General features: G+C 39.1%; 1 protein-coding gene across 2 annotated transcripts in view; it reads right to left on the bottom strand.

Annotated features, from left to right (window-relative positions):
• Positions 1–14,298, bottom strand: part of RAB6A (RAB6A, member RAS oncogene family) — a 90,193-nt gene extending 75,895 nt beyond the window's left edge. For both annotated transcript variants that reach the window (XM_027562945.1, XM_027562944.1), the window contains exon 1: positions 13,730–14,298. In XM_027562945.1, coding sequence (XP_027418746.1) covers positions 13,730–13,799 — 70 coding nt within the window. In that variant the 5' untranslated portion in view covers positions 13,800–14,298. The remainder of the gene's footprint in view (positions 1–13,729) is intronic.
• Between the last annotated feature and the right edge of the window lie 427 nt (positions 14,299–14,725).

Below are 14,725 nucleotides of genomic sequence, written 5' to 3'. Positions count from 1 at the left end.
AAGAGAAATCAGAAATTAGAAAGCATTTTGTACTGAATAACAAAAATGCTGCATAACAAATCTCCAAAACAGTACAATAGTACCTAAAGCGAATTTTATACAATTATACACACACACTTATATGCAGCATATATTAGGAAAACAATGACAACAAAAAAACCCAGAGCTATATATTTCTCTCTTAGGAAGATGGAAAACATCAGCAAATAAACCAAAGAAACCATAAGAAAGGAAATAAAAAGCAGAAATAAGACAGAAAACACATGACTGAGAATCAGCAAGGCTGGTCAATAGTTTTCTGGGGGAAAAAAAACACATTAAATTTATATGTGCTCAGTTGCATCCAACCCTGTGACCCCATGAACTGTAGCCCGCTGGGCTCCTCTGTCCATGGGATTTTTTCCAGGCAAGAATTCTGGAGTGAGTTGCCATTTCCTTCTCCAGAATTAAACTTATAAACCTTTAGTAAATCTTACCAAGGAATGAAAGGTACAGATAATGAGTATTAGAAACTAATGAAGCATGACTACAGACAGATCCCACAGACATTAGAACATGAATAACTTGTGCTAATAAGTTTGAAACATTAGATGAAATGTACACAGTCCTAGAAAAATAAGAAAAAATAAGAAAAGAAAATCTTAAATCTTACTAAAACATTGAAGCTCTACTTAAAAAATTTTTCCCATGGTCGCAGAAGTCCAGAATTGCCAAGCCACTCTTAAATAAAAAGAATAAGGTGGGAGGATTTGCTCTCTGGTAAATCAATAATTTTTATATTAAGTTATGAGTAGGTTTTGTATTATTGCAATAGTAGACAAAGCAATGATCAGAACAGAAATTCCAGAAACAGACTGTTTGTAAAATGAATTTACAGACATTCATTCATTAAAAAATTGACATGGCAGAGCACTGAGGAAAAGAAATGTTTTAAAATATATGATGTTGGGATAATTACACATCCATATTGAAAAAAATTAAACCTGACATCTATGTGATAGTACACATAAATACAATTTCAGGTGGATTATAAACCTAAATGTGAAAGGCAAAACAAAACACAAAAAGCAAAGCAAAATTTCTAAAGTATTATACGGGAAGCTATCTCCATTACTCACACTATGGAAAAACTACTTAAAATGGGACACAAAACTCAGATTTTTATAGACTGATACATCTATCTACATTAAAGCTAACATTTTCTATGAAAAAGTTGTCATTAAGAGTGAAAAACGCAAAAAAAAAAAAAAAGTGAAAAACGCAAGCAAGCATAAGTTGGTCTATTTAGAAGAAAAAATTACACGTTTGGTTTTTCTTTATGGAGAATAAAGGACACATGTTTTGAAGGAGAATGAAGCAACAGTTTAAGACTATCACAGTGTCTCTGTCACTGACTTTTAAAGTTTTTCTTTAAACTGTGAGTATAGTCTCTTTGATGTACACCTTAACTTTTCTGTCCATGGCAGAATTTAACCAAATAATTTTGATTTGGAAAAATACTTCTGATAATACAATAAAGTAATCAAAACTAAAAACCCAAAGAAAAAAGCAAAGCTCAAAAATACCCTCCTTACAACTCTATTAACATTTCCAGCATAATTTTTAAGTTACAAGAAATAAGAAAACTAAAGGCTTTGCTCTCATGGGATTTAAAACTGCCAATAAACATACCTTACAATATAGGTATATATTATTTAGGTGTGGAGGATAAATTCTTTAGTATTTTAGTTCAACTAGTTTTTGTTTTGTTTTAAAGACAGAATCTCCAAATAGTAGATCAGGATCTGGTCAAGCCCTGAAGTTGTTATATCTTCCTCATACCCCAATATTTCAGCGCAAGAGTATAGTCTACTTAGGTGGCTCTTTTACATTGTCTAAAGACATATTTTAGTCCTCTTTGAATTATTCCTACCCACTAATGATCACAAGATTTCCAGAAATTAGAATAGCTCCTTTTCACATAAATATTAAACATATCTAATTTTAAAACAGCATTTCTTCGGTATTTGCATTTCTTCTGTATTCATTCAGAGCTCTTCGGCTAAGCTTACTTCTCCAAAACAGTTTTCAAAATCCCTACTGGTACATTTATTACATGCCTTCCCTGGTGGCTCAGCAGTAAAGATACCACCTGCAATGCAGGAGATGTGGGTTTGATCCCTGGGTCAGGAAGATCCTCTGGAGAAGGAAATGGCGACTGCTCCAGTAGTCTTGCCTGGGAAATCCCATGGACAGAGGAGCCTGGAGGGCTACAGTCCATGCGGTGGAAACAGAGTCGAACACAACTTAGTGACTACACAACATTCATTATATCCTCCCATATAAAAGCAATTTAAATGATCATTTCAAACACTAACCAATCTCATACTGAACACTGTGGCTATTCATTTTTTGTTCAACAGTATTTTTAGCATTTGTACCTAACACTCCTGTGCAACCATACATACAAAACTTCATATAGCATTATACTCTAATACCTTTTTTTCTATCCCACTCCCAACCCATGTCATGTAATTTATTCTATATTATACAAATAAATTTATCCAGACCATCACCAGAAGGTCTGATTAAATGAAGCTTATATTGAGGTAAGACCAACTAAAACTAACAAATAAGAACATTTAATTATCAACAAATATGGTTCTGCAGAACACAAAATAGAATGTTAAGCATTGTAGTTATACTTCTGGTTCTGTCTGAGCACGCCTAACTCTCCCAAGAAATCATTTCTCTGTTCAAAAAAGGAAGTATCTTCAGGTGATTTCATAACCCACTCTTAATGCTTCTACAATGTTTTCAGTCAGGAAATTCTTCCATATATATGACTTAAATTCACATGTTTTAGCTTAAGCCTTTCTCCTATTGTTCAGATCTTAGAACTGAAAATTAATAAGCCATTATCTTTTCTGTAAGATATTACAAATTCAAAGACTTTTTTCAGTTGTACTTTTGCTTCTTGAGGTGACTAAACAATTCTCATTTGAATATCACATTTTAATTCCATGATTAAATAAACCTATAATGTTCCTTGAGTATAAGCAACATTTTGAAGTGATTTTGATAATTCAGTATTAGCCAGTAACAATCACCAAAGCAAATTTTATCAAAGCCACTGAATTTTAAAACTAATTTGTTTATCTTACTATCTACTTAACAGTTTAAGTGACATGTATTAAAAATTGTCATGTAAATTACAAAATTCCAGTACAGCAAAATACCTGAGAAACACTTAAATTTATGTAACAGACTTAGTTCATATAGTTCAGCTTTCCACAGATGATTACAGTTTTTTCACTCTTATTGTTTCAGGAACACCAAAGTATCCTGTACTTTCTGCACAAATTTCACCTACACAAAATTTATCAAGGAAGGGTAGTACAGATTTTGTGTTTCAGTACTAGAGCTCCAGAACCAGACTGCTGAGCGGAAACCCAAGTGTGGCCAGTTACTAAACTGTATACATTTGTATATATTGGGGTTAGCCAAGTAAAAGGTTCATTCTTTTTTCCCCATTAAGATGGCTCTAGTAGCACTCAGATATCTTTAACTTCATTCAAAACAAAATCAGATTGTATTGTGACAGATGTCATATCAGTGTACATTTTTTTTAAAAAAATTATCAAAATTCATGAATTTTTGTGTAGTCATTTTGAAGATGGAAGAAAAAAGGATCATTTTCGGCATATTAAGCTTTATTATTTCAATAAAGGTAGAAACCAACTAAAATGCAAAAAAGACGCACAGTATATGAAGAAGGTGCTGTGACTGATGGAACATGTCAAAAGTGGTCTGCAAAGCTTCATGCTGGAGATTTCTCAATAGATGATGCTCCACAGTTGGGTAGACCAATCGAAGTTGATAGCAATCAAAGCAAAGACATTAAATGAGAACAATCAACATTATACCATGTGGAATATAGCTGATATACTCAAAATATCTAAATCAAGCGCTGAAAACCACGGGCTGAAAATCAGCTTGGTTTTGTTAATCACTTTGATGTCTGGGTTCCATATAAGTTCACTGTATTTCTGCATGCAAATCTCTATGAAAACGTTCTGTTTTTAAAACAAACTGTGACAGGCAATGAAAACTAGATACTGCGCAATCATGTGGAATGGAAGAGATCATGGAACAAGCAAAATGAAACACCACCAACCACACCAAAGGCTGGTCTTCATTCAAAGATGATGATGTTGTATGCTGCTGCTGCTGCTGCTAAGTCGCTTCAGTCGTGTCCGACTCTGTGTGTCCCCATAGACTGCAGCCCACCAAGCTCCCGTCCCTGGGATTCTCCAGGCAAGAACACTGGAGTGGGTTGCCATTTCCTTCTCCAACGCATGAAAGTGAAAAGTGAAAGTGAAGTCGCTCAGTCGTGTCGGACTCTTAGCGACCCCATGGACTGCAGCCTGCTAGGTTCCTCCGTCTATGGGATTTTCCAGGCAAGAGTACCGGAGTGGGTCGCCAGTGCCTTCTCCGGATGATGTTGTATACACGGTGGTATTAGAAGGGGGTCCTCTATTATGAACTCCTGGAAAACCAAATGATTAATTCCAAGAAGAACTGCTCCCAATTAGACTAAGTGAAAGCAGTACTTAAGGAAAAGCATCCAGAACTGGTCAACAGAAAACAAACAATCTTCCATCAGGATAATGCAAGACTGTATGTTTCTCTGATGATACATGCTACAGCTTGGCTGGGAAGTTCTGATTCATCTGCCATATTCACCAGACACTGTACCTTCAGATGTCCATTTATTTCAGTCTTTATAAAGTTCTCTTAATGGAAAAACTCTCAACTCCCTGGAAGACTGTAAAAGGCACCTGGAACAGTTCTTTGCTCAAAAAAATAAAAAGTTTTGGGAAGATGGAATTATGAAGTTACCTTAAAAATGGTAGAAGGTAGTAGAACAAAACAGCGAATAGGCTGTTCAATCAAGTTCTTGGTGAAAATGAAAAATGTGTCTTTTATTTTTTAACTTAAAAAAATGAAAGCAACTTTTTGGCCAACTCAACACTACTGAGAAAAGTTATTTGAACTTATCTGTGCCTCAATTTCCTCATGGTAAAATGAAAATAAATAGTGGTTAAGAATCTGCCTTGCAGTGCAGAGGAGGCAAGTTCAATCCCTCATGGGGGAACTAAGATCCCACATGCTGCAGAGCAACTAAGCCCGAGCACTCCGGAGGCCATGCCTTGCAACTAGAGAGCCCGCATGCTGCAACGACGGAGCCTGCACGTCACAACTAGAGTCCACGCGCCACAACAAAAGACCCTGCATGATGCAACTAAGACCCAACACAGTCAAGTAAACAAACATATAGAGAAAGAATATCAATCAGACTGAGACTGAAATAACCACTTAGATTGTTTTTACATAAAAGACTAAATACTACAGTAAATATATTGAAAACAAATGTATAATATTTTGGAGAGGAAAGTTTTTAAGAATTTTGGAAGTACAAAAAGAATCCTCTATTTAAAATTAAACATACTCAGTCTTTCTGTGGAGAGGAACTATTTTCAATTTCTGGAGACTTTGTGAGGATTAAATCGGTAGGAATACCGAGAGGGTGCTGACAGTAAAGCCCTGCATGGAGCCTATGCAACCCACATTATATGGGTAGATTCTTTTCATTTTACATAGAGATTAAAATAAACTCTAAGAGCACATACTATATAAGGTGGTAGAGCAAAGATCATAGTTCAGTATCCCTAACTCTTGCCCTCCAACTTTTCCCCCACATCACATTAACTATAAAAATTTCATGGACCAAAGGAAATAAACATTCCATATTAAACAACTTGAAAAACAAACATAAGAGGTTGCAAATTAATAACTGCAATAGCCATCCAGTTTTGTTCTATTTACTTAATGTCAATATGCTGGTGCTTAGGTCATCTTCTTAAAGATCAGTTTCCTAATGACTGGCCAGATTCAATATCTTATGGTTGCCTATATGAAGGACATTATGCTAGACACCAAGTACAGAAATTTAAAAGATCTAAGATGGATTTTGTGCAGCCTTAAGAACTATCAGATTTAGAATAAAGTAACCATTTAGATTGTGTTTACATAAAAGACAGAATATTACAGTAAAAACTTTGAAAACAAATGTACAATATTCTAGAGAGGAAAGTTTTAAGAATTTTGGAAGTACAAAAGGAATGCTTTATCTAAAACTAAACGAACTCAGTCTTTTTGTGAAATGGAACTATAGATCAAAATATCTTTAGTCCAGAGGTGGCCTAAAATCTATCTAAATCACATTCTCTATTTCCCTATTATAAACAACTTAACTCACCTTCTAATTTAAAGTACACATCTCCATTCAGCTCCAAGAAAGCTGGCAACCAAACTTATCCTCTCCAGCAGAACACTGGACAACTCTCCTTTAAGAAATGTGACTGGCAAAAAGACTTAAAAGAGCTAACATCAGAGACTTTCCCCCAAAAGAAATCAGGCAAATTGTCCTACAGAGATGCCCAATAAACCCACCTAAGAGCTTAAAAGCAAATTTTTGTGCTCAACTCTTAAAAAAAGGCAGACAGTTAAGAATACTAGTTCTCTGAGGACCACATCAAACAAGAAATTAAAAAACTAGAATAAAAAGTAAAAAGCAATTTACAAAAAACTGAGTAATGAGAAAGTCAAATCCTTTTAATGTTCTCAAAATGACAAGAGATACAGCAGAAATTAACAAACGTTGAAAATCAATTACACTTCAATAAAAAAAATTTTAGTGACAAGAGAAGATGCTAGACTCAAAAAAAATTCTACAGACAGAAACAATCAGAAAACAAAGAGCTCTTTGAAATTAAAATGATAGCACAAATAAATGTAATAGAAGTTGAGAAAATCTTTTGAGAATTAAAACAGAAACAAATGAAAAAGGGACAAGATAAAATACAATTAGAGGATCAATCCACAAGGTCTAATAAGAATTCCAGAGTGAAAATGGAGAACAGAATATCACATTAGTTAAGTCAAGAAATTTTCCTGAAACGAAACTTGTTTCCAATTTGAAAGGATTTACACCTATTACTCAGCACATAAAATGAAAACAAACACATTATCATGAACGATCAAAAGACGAAGAGTTATAACGGCAACACTAGACACTACAAGACAATATATTAATGTCTTCAAATTTCTGAAGAAAAAACACATCCAACCTAAAATTCTAACACCACCAAACTTCAGTGTAAGGGCTGTACAAACACATTTTCAGATACACAAGGTCTAAAAAAACTTTCTCCCATGTTCCTTTTTGGGATTTTCTCCAAGATGGCAGAGTAGAAGGACGTGTGCTCATCTTCTCCTGCGAGAACTCCTAAGAATCTGTATGCAGGTCAAGAAGCAACAATTAGAACTGGACATGGAACAACAGACTGGTGCCAAATTGGGAAAGGAGTATGTCAAAGTTGTATACTGTCACCCTGCTTATTTAACTTATATGCAGAGTACATCATGAGAAATGCTGGGCTGGATGAAGCACAAGCTGGAATCAAGATTGCTGGGAGAAATATCAATAACCTCAGATATGCAGATGACACCACCCTTATGGCAGAAAGTGAAGAACTAAAGAGCCTCTTAATGAAAGTGTAAGTGGAGAGTGAAAAAGCTGGCCAAAGTATTGGAGTTTCAGCTTCAGCATCAGTCCTTCCAAAGAATACCCAGGACCGATCTCCTTTAGAACGGACTGGTTGGATCTCCTTGCAGTCCCAGGGACTCTCAAGAGTTCCATCTTCACCATTACCATCATTCAGTTCAGTTTAGTTCAGTCACTCAGTTGTGTCTGACTCTTTGCAACCCCATGGACTGGTTGGATTTCCTTGCAGTCCAAGGGATTCTCAAGAGTCTTCTCCAACACCACAGTTCAAAAGCATCAATTCTTCAGCCCTCAGCTTTCTTCACAGTCCAACTCTCACATCCATACATGACCACTGGAAAAACCATAGCCTTGACTAGACGGACCTTTGCTGGCAAAGTAGTGTCTCTGCTTTTGAATATGCTATCTAGGTTGGTCATAACTTTCCTTCCAAGGAGTAAGCATCTTTTAATTTCATGGCTGCAGTCACCATCTGTAGTGATTTTGGAGCCCAGAAAAATAAAGTCTGACACTGTTTCCCCATCTATTTCCCATGAAGTGATGGGACCGGATGCCATGATCTTCGTTTTCTGAATGTTGAGCTTTAAGCCAACTTTTTCACTCTCCACTTTCACTTTCATCAAGAGGCTTTTTAGTTCCTCTTCACTTTCTGCCATAAGGGTGGTGTCATCTGCATATCTGAGGTTATTGCTGGTCCCATCACTTCATGGCAAATAGATGGGAAAACAATAACAGTGACAGTCATATTTACAACGTACCTTTCCCGAAACACCATACTCCTCTGTCACTTCTCTGTACCTTTTACTTATACCTTTCAAAGTAACTGCACTCATCACACTATACTGTGTGTGCATGTGTGTGTACTCAGTTATGTCTGACTCTTTGCGACCCCAAGAACTGTAGCCCACCACACTTCTTTATCCACGGGATTTTCCCAGCAAGAATACTAGAGCTGGTTGCTGTTTCCTCCTCCAGGGGATCTTCCTGACCTAGGGAATCAAACCTGAATCTCCTGTGTCTCCTGCATGGCAGGTGGATTCTCTAGCACTGAGCCATCTGGGAATCCCATTATATATTTCTTCCATGATGAAATGTTTATTTCTTAAGAGTAGGCTCATATTAAACTATTTGACCACATAGCAGTTTTCAGTGCCAGGCACTCTTCTAAATACTTTACCTTTTATTAACTAACTTAATCTCCACAATAATTGTGTATGATAGGTCCTATTATTTTTATTTTATAAAGAAGTCAATAATTTGCCCAACATCAGTGATTAGAGTTAAAATAAAACACTGTGCTCATAATTACTAGCTTTACTGATTAGCTTTACCATTTCAAAACAAGATATGGAAAAAATTCCTTCCGTTCTAAATACAATATGAAGCTATAAGATACAACTGGTTTAATATTATCTAGAACCTAGTAGTTCTCAAAATATGGTCCACCAACTCCCAAGATCTCTAGGTCCCTTTGGCTGGGCCCACTACTCTCTTGAGGGTCAAAACCATTTTCATAAAATCAAGATGTTATTTGGCTTTTTATCACTTTCATTCTCTCTTGAGTGTATACTGGAGTTTCTCAGAGCCTATATGATGTGTGATGTTATAAGAGACTGAATGCAGAAGCAGTTATTAGAACCAGATGACGTTTAATATATCAGACATTACAGAGATTTGCAAATATGCAAAACGATGCCACTCTTTCACTAAATTTTTGTTTGGAAAATAGTTCTCTTTCATTAAAATGATTATGTCAACATGTAACATTTAATACTATTATTTTTAGATGAAATAAATATTTTAAAATTTTCTCAATTAACTATTTTTTTTCTCAATTAACTTTTGATGCAGTAAACAGGAATATAAAAAGCTCTTTAGAAGCCTCAACAATTTGTGAAACCGTAACAGGATTTTGAGAAGAAACAAAGAGCACTGACCTAGCCAGTCAAAACTGTTCAGTATTTCTTATCTCTGATATTAAGATTTTTTTTTCCAACACTGCATACTACAATTCAAAAGAACTAATGTAAAAAAGGTAATAAAAAGTAAAAAAATAAGCACTACTAAGCCAGGTATGTGCTTCTTTTTGAGATTACACTTCCTAATTTGTAACTGATAACATTTGTTTGTATTATTTTCTACTCTAAACTATCATGACATTCTTAGAAGTGCCTCTGCATTTCAAGACAATGGTTGAAAGTAGTAACAAAAGAGGTTCCTCAAATAAAATTTAAATACACAGATTTAAGATGTGTATTTCAACATTTCTTTATTAAATCATCTATACTACTGTAATACAAAGAAACCATAAAAGTTTACTGCACTAAGATTACCAAGACTGATGTCATTAATTCAACATGAGACTTCGTAATACTAAACAATTCATCTTCACTATAGAGCACAGATCCTTAATTTTTTGAAAAGCTAAATAAAACAGTCTGCTGTGGCTGCTGCTGCTAAGTCGCTTCAGTCGTGTCCGACTCTTTGCGACCCCATGGACTGCAGCCTACCAGGCTTCTCCATCCATGGGATTTTTCAGGCAAGAGTACTGGAGAGGGCCCTAACTTCAAATCTGTTCCATGAATCTGTCTTTAATAATCATTTGACACATTTTAGGCACTATAATCAGAGAAGGCAATGGCACCCCACTCCAGTACTCTTGCCTGGAAAATCCCATGGATGGAGGAGCCTGGTGGGCTGCATGCAGTCCATACGGTCGCTAAGAGTCGGACACGACTGAGCGACTTCACTTTCACTTTTCACTTTCATGCATTGGAGAAGGAAATGGCAACCCACTCCAGTGTTCTTGCCTGGAGAATCCCAGGGACGGGGGAGCCTGGTGGGCTGCCGTCTATGGGGTCGCACAGAGTCGGACACGACTGAAGCGACTTAGCAGCAGCAGCAGGCACTATAATAAAAGAAAATAATTTAAAATAACTTTAACAATACAAAACTAATTTTGTTCAACTAAAAAAAAAGGTATAAAATTATGGTCACTTTTTTTATGCGCCATGATTAAGGCTGTATGTAAATTATTGGAATCCATGCCCCCTGAGCATATGGACTATCCCTATATACAATCAAATAATGTAAGTACAAAATGTTATTGTTGGGAATTCACTGGCAGTCCAGTGGTTAGGACTCCGCACTTTCACTGGCTGGCCTGGGTTCAATCCCAGGTTGGGTCCAGAAACCATGCAGTGCAGCCTCCCCCTCCCAAAAGAGTTACTGTTACTATTAATTGCATAAGGAAAAAATGTAGACTTCACCAAAACAAAGATGACTCTGGCTTTGGTTACTATCAGATTCAATCATCATTCATTCTGAGTACCTGCTATAAGCCTGGCACTCTTCTAGGCACTGGGGATACAATGAACAAAAAAAATAATTTTTAATCTTCATGGGACTTGCATTCTGTTGTGGGAAACAGACGAAAATAAACACAAGTAAGAATTAGAAATATGGTAAATGCTATTAAGGAGACAAGGCTTTGCTACAGATTAGTCTTTGAAAGATGAATTGTGGAATTCTAAAACCTAAAAATAAAAAATTCATGAGTTAAATCAAGATGACACGGACTCTAGACTTCTGCTAATGCATAAGAAAACTACAGACACTGCTTGTGAAAACAGAGATCAACCTTTCCAAAGCCAATGGGTGGTATTACTGAGCAATACAGTGGTCTCAAAAGATAATTAATCTCACAGTTCTACATAGTTAAAAAGCATGTAAACACAATGCTAAAAGAAAAAATCTAAGATGAGCCGAAGGAGACAGGACAACCAAATGTAATGTGACATCCTGAATTGAATGTTTAAAGACAGATAAAAATTAAGAAGACCTGAATAAACTATATATTTTAGTTAATAATGCATCAAAATTGGTTCATTAACAGTAACAAATGCACCATAGAGATATAAGATGTTAATAATAGACGAAACCGGGTGGGGTTAGATGGGATCTCTGCACGATCTTAATTTTTCTGTAAATATAAAACTGTTCTAAAAAATCAAGTCTAGTTATAAAAAATTTAAGACGGTGGAAGGAAGGGGAGTTAGTTAAGACTTAAGAAATTAAATGAGAAGCCATAAAACTCTGCAATGTGAATTAGAATATAAATACTCAAGAAGTCCAAAGGAAACTCGCAGATTCTTAAATTATGGTCTCTACTCACACTAAAATCTTCTTAAGACAGAGATTAATGTATTTTTCATGCAAACTAAATAGCTGTGCATCACAATGTAAGGCAGGCAATAAAATCCCTAGAGTGCACCATAAGCACTTTGTGTGTGTGTGTGTATGTGTGTCCTATTTATCAATAATGACCAATAGTTGTATTTTATGTATGGTACTGTCTTGAAACTGTCAAAATACATAGACAGGGATCAATCTCAGAGGTTTCACTAAGTTACTTAAAGGAACAAGTTTATATTTACTTCAGGAAAAATACGCAAAGAGGAGACTTGATAAGAGGTCAGGGAGAAAAGATTATTTATGAAAGGAGAAAAACGATTCCTCAAGTCCAACTGGAAGCAATTTTGCAACTATTATTAACCTACTTTAATGCCATTCCAATTAGTATAAATAGTTCAAAGTAGTAATAAGAGCTCCGAATTTATTTGCTATCTATCAGTTATCTTCTTTCCCATCAAAAGAAATGTTTTCTATAGCCTAACCTAAAATATCTAGCAGGTAACTCAATTGTCTGATGACTCGGGAGAAACTAACTAATCTCTCAATGACTCGATTTTAAAGACAAGAAAAATGTGAGAAAAACAACAGAGCATGATAATCGCTAAACTACAGAGTTTGAAGTTTGCATAATATAGCATAAAACTGGAATTACCATAAGAAGTAATTTTAGAGCCGGTCATCACAAAATTAGAACCTTATATCTAATACAAAGTACAATGACAGCACAAGTTTGACCAGGTAAATGACATAACAATTTCACTCACCAGATACTAAATAATATTAACTATACAAGAATCATTTAGTCAAAATGATATTACATATTCAAATCTAATTTAGATAACAAGTGGATGAATCGATTCCTTCTCTACTCTTCTCTACTCCCAAAGCCCAAATGAAATCCTACAAAACAAAGATGTTCGTTATTCTAAACCCGTCTCTCAAAGGAATCCTAAATATTGATATATATTTGGAAAATACTAATGAAATGGAATAATTAACACCTCCCCAGTAATTTCTGTCTGCACCACCGTGAGGAGAATCAGATACTGCTTCGCCTTGAAGCAAAAAAAGGAGAGGTGAGATGTGAAAAATTCCAAGTAAAACGATCATGACATAGCATCTGGCAGAGATTGGAAAGGCATGAACACTGCCGAAAGGATCGTCAGGGATGAACGTCAAGAGAAGAAAACGAGGTTTTCCAACGGGCCACAGCCTAACCCAAGGGGCAAAAATCGCCACTGCCGCCGCCACTCCCTCACTCACCAACCACTCCATCCTCAAGTCCCCTCCAATTCAGATATATATCCTCCAAAACCCCGGCCAATTCCCCACCCAGGTGAAAACAATCCAATAATTTCCTAGGACCCCCCCCCCCCCCCCCCACCTACTTCCCACCTTCGGTAAGACCCGCACTTCTCGCGGCTAAACCTCTGGGGAAAACAACGCCCAGATCCCACCCTCATAGCGCTAGGCTGAAGAGGGCCGGTTACCCACCGTGGGGCTTCCCGGGTGGGCCTCACAGAGCAGACCAACTGGGATAAGAGCAAGGAACAAGGGTGGGGCTCAAGGGAGGGAGCTGGGGTAGGCGAGACGACGGAGAACGGAGGAAGAAAGGGATGGACAGGAGGCTGGGGCTGGGCGGGGTGAGGAGTGGGGAGGGCAGATCGACCCGAGAGGGCCGGGCTGCGGGGAACGGAGCCGGTGGAGTCGGGGACTGAAGGGTCAAAATCCGAGCGACGGATCATGGGAAGAGGAACGGGTGGCGAAGAGGGGTCGGCGAACCAAATACGAGCAGGGGCTGCGGGGGGTAGAACCGAGCGCGAACGCGAGGCCCGCAGGGAGCCTTCACGGACTGAAAGGCCGCATTGGGGGGCGGTGCGGAGAAGCCACGGCCAGCCGCCAGGAGTGGGGGAGCCGCGCACTCACCGCTCTGCTCCCCCAGGAACACCAGCTTGAATTTCCTCAGCGGATTCCCGAAGTCTCCGCCCGCGGACATGATGGAGCCGGAGAAGCTGCCGCCGCCTCAGCCCAGAGACCTCCCGGACCGACGCTGCTCCAACCGGTTAACGAAGAAGCTAGAGGAAGGGCCGGCGCCGAGCTATCTCGGCCCCTGCAGGGCCCGGCGGCGGAGCAAGGCTGGAGAGCAGGGCTCCTCTACACAGACAGGCAGCCGTCGCCGTCGCCTCCCCTCGGAGTCGCCTAGCACCTAGCGAGGCCCGCAGCTAGAAAGGGAATGAAGGCGGTGTCGGAAGCAGCCAGGGGCGTGCTAGGGGTGGGGGGATCCCAAGGCTAGAGCCTTTCCCCTCTCAGCACCCGGCACCGAAACTGAGGTGAGGGTGGCGGAGTGGGAGCCGCAGAAGCGTTTGGGACCTCTCACACGCAGCGCTTCAGCTCCACAGCTGCCGCCGCCGCAGCCCAACCTGCTGAGTGCGCGAGCCTGTGGCGCGGCGCGGGGCGAACCCGGGCGCGAGCCTGCCGCCCCGCCAGCCCCGGCGTGCGTGCGTGCGTGCGCGTGCGCGCCACAGACTGCGCCTTCCTGGTTCAGCCTGCTTTCCCGGCTCCGCCCGCTCAGCGGAGATCAGGGGTGGTTAGGTTTCCACTGGCTTGAGGAGATGCAGGGAGGTGGTGGGGCGGAGGCTGGAGGAACTGTTGGAGGTGGAATAGGGAGCATTTACGTCAGTTACTGGATGAACCAATCGAAAGAGGTCAAGGGCAGGCAGAGATAGGAGTGAGGTGGCGGCCCCAGAGCGCGCGCGCCACCTTCGCGTGGTGGAAAGCGGCTGAGCGTGGCGGCCATGCGAAGTGTGGCCAGTCGCAGCCTGAGGGGAGGGGAGAGAATTGGGGCGGAGGCGGGGCCGGAAAGGAGATGGAATTGACCCAGACAAGTGCAGGTGAAGTCGGAAGGCCTTAGGTGTGCAGATG

Source organism: Bos indicus x Bos taurus, chromosome 15 (assembly GCF_003369695.1).
Source record: "Bos indicus x Bos taurus breed Angus x Brahman F1 hybrid chromosome 15, Bos_hybrid_MaternalHap_v2.0, whole genome shotgun sequence".
Classification (NCBI taxonomy): Eukaryota; Metazoa; Chordata; class Mammalia; order Artiodactyla; family Bovidae; genus Bos; species Bos indicus x Bos taurus.
Note: the sequence above shows the minus strand (reverse complement) of the source record. Positions and strands in the feature narration are given on the sequence as shown.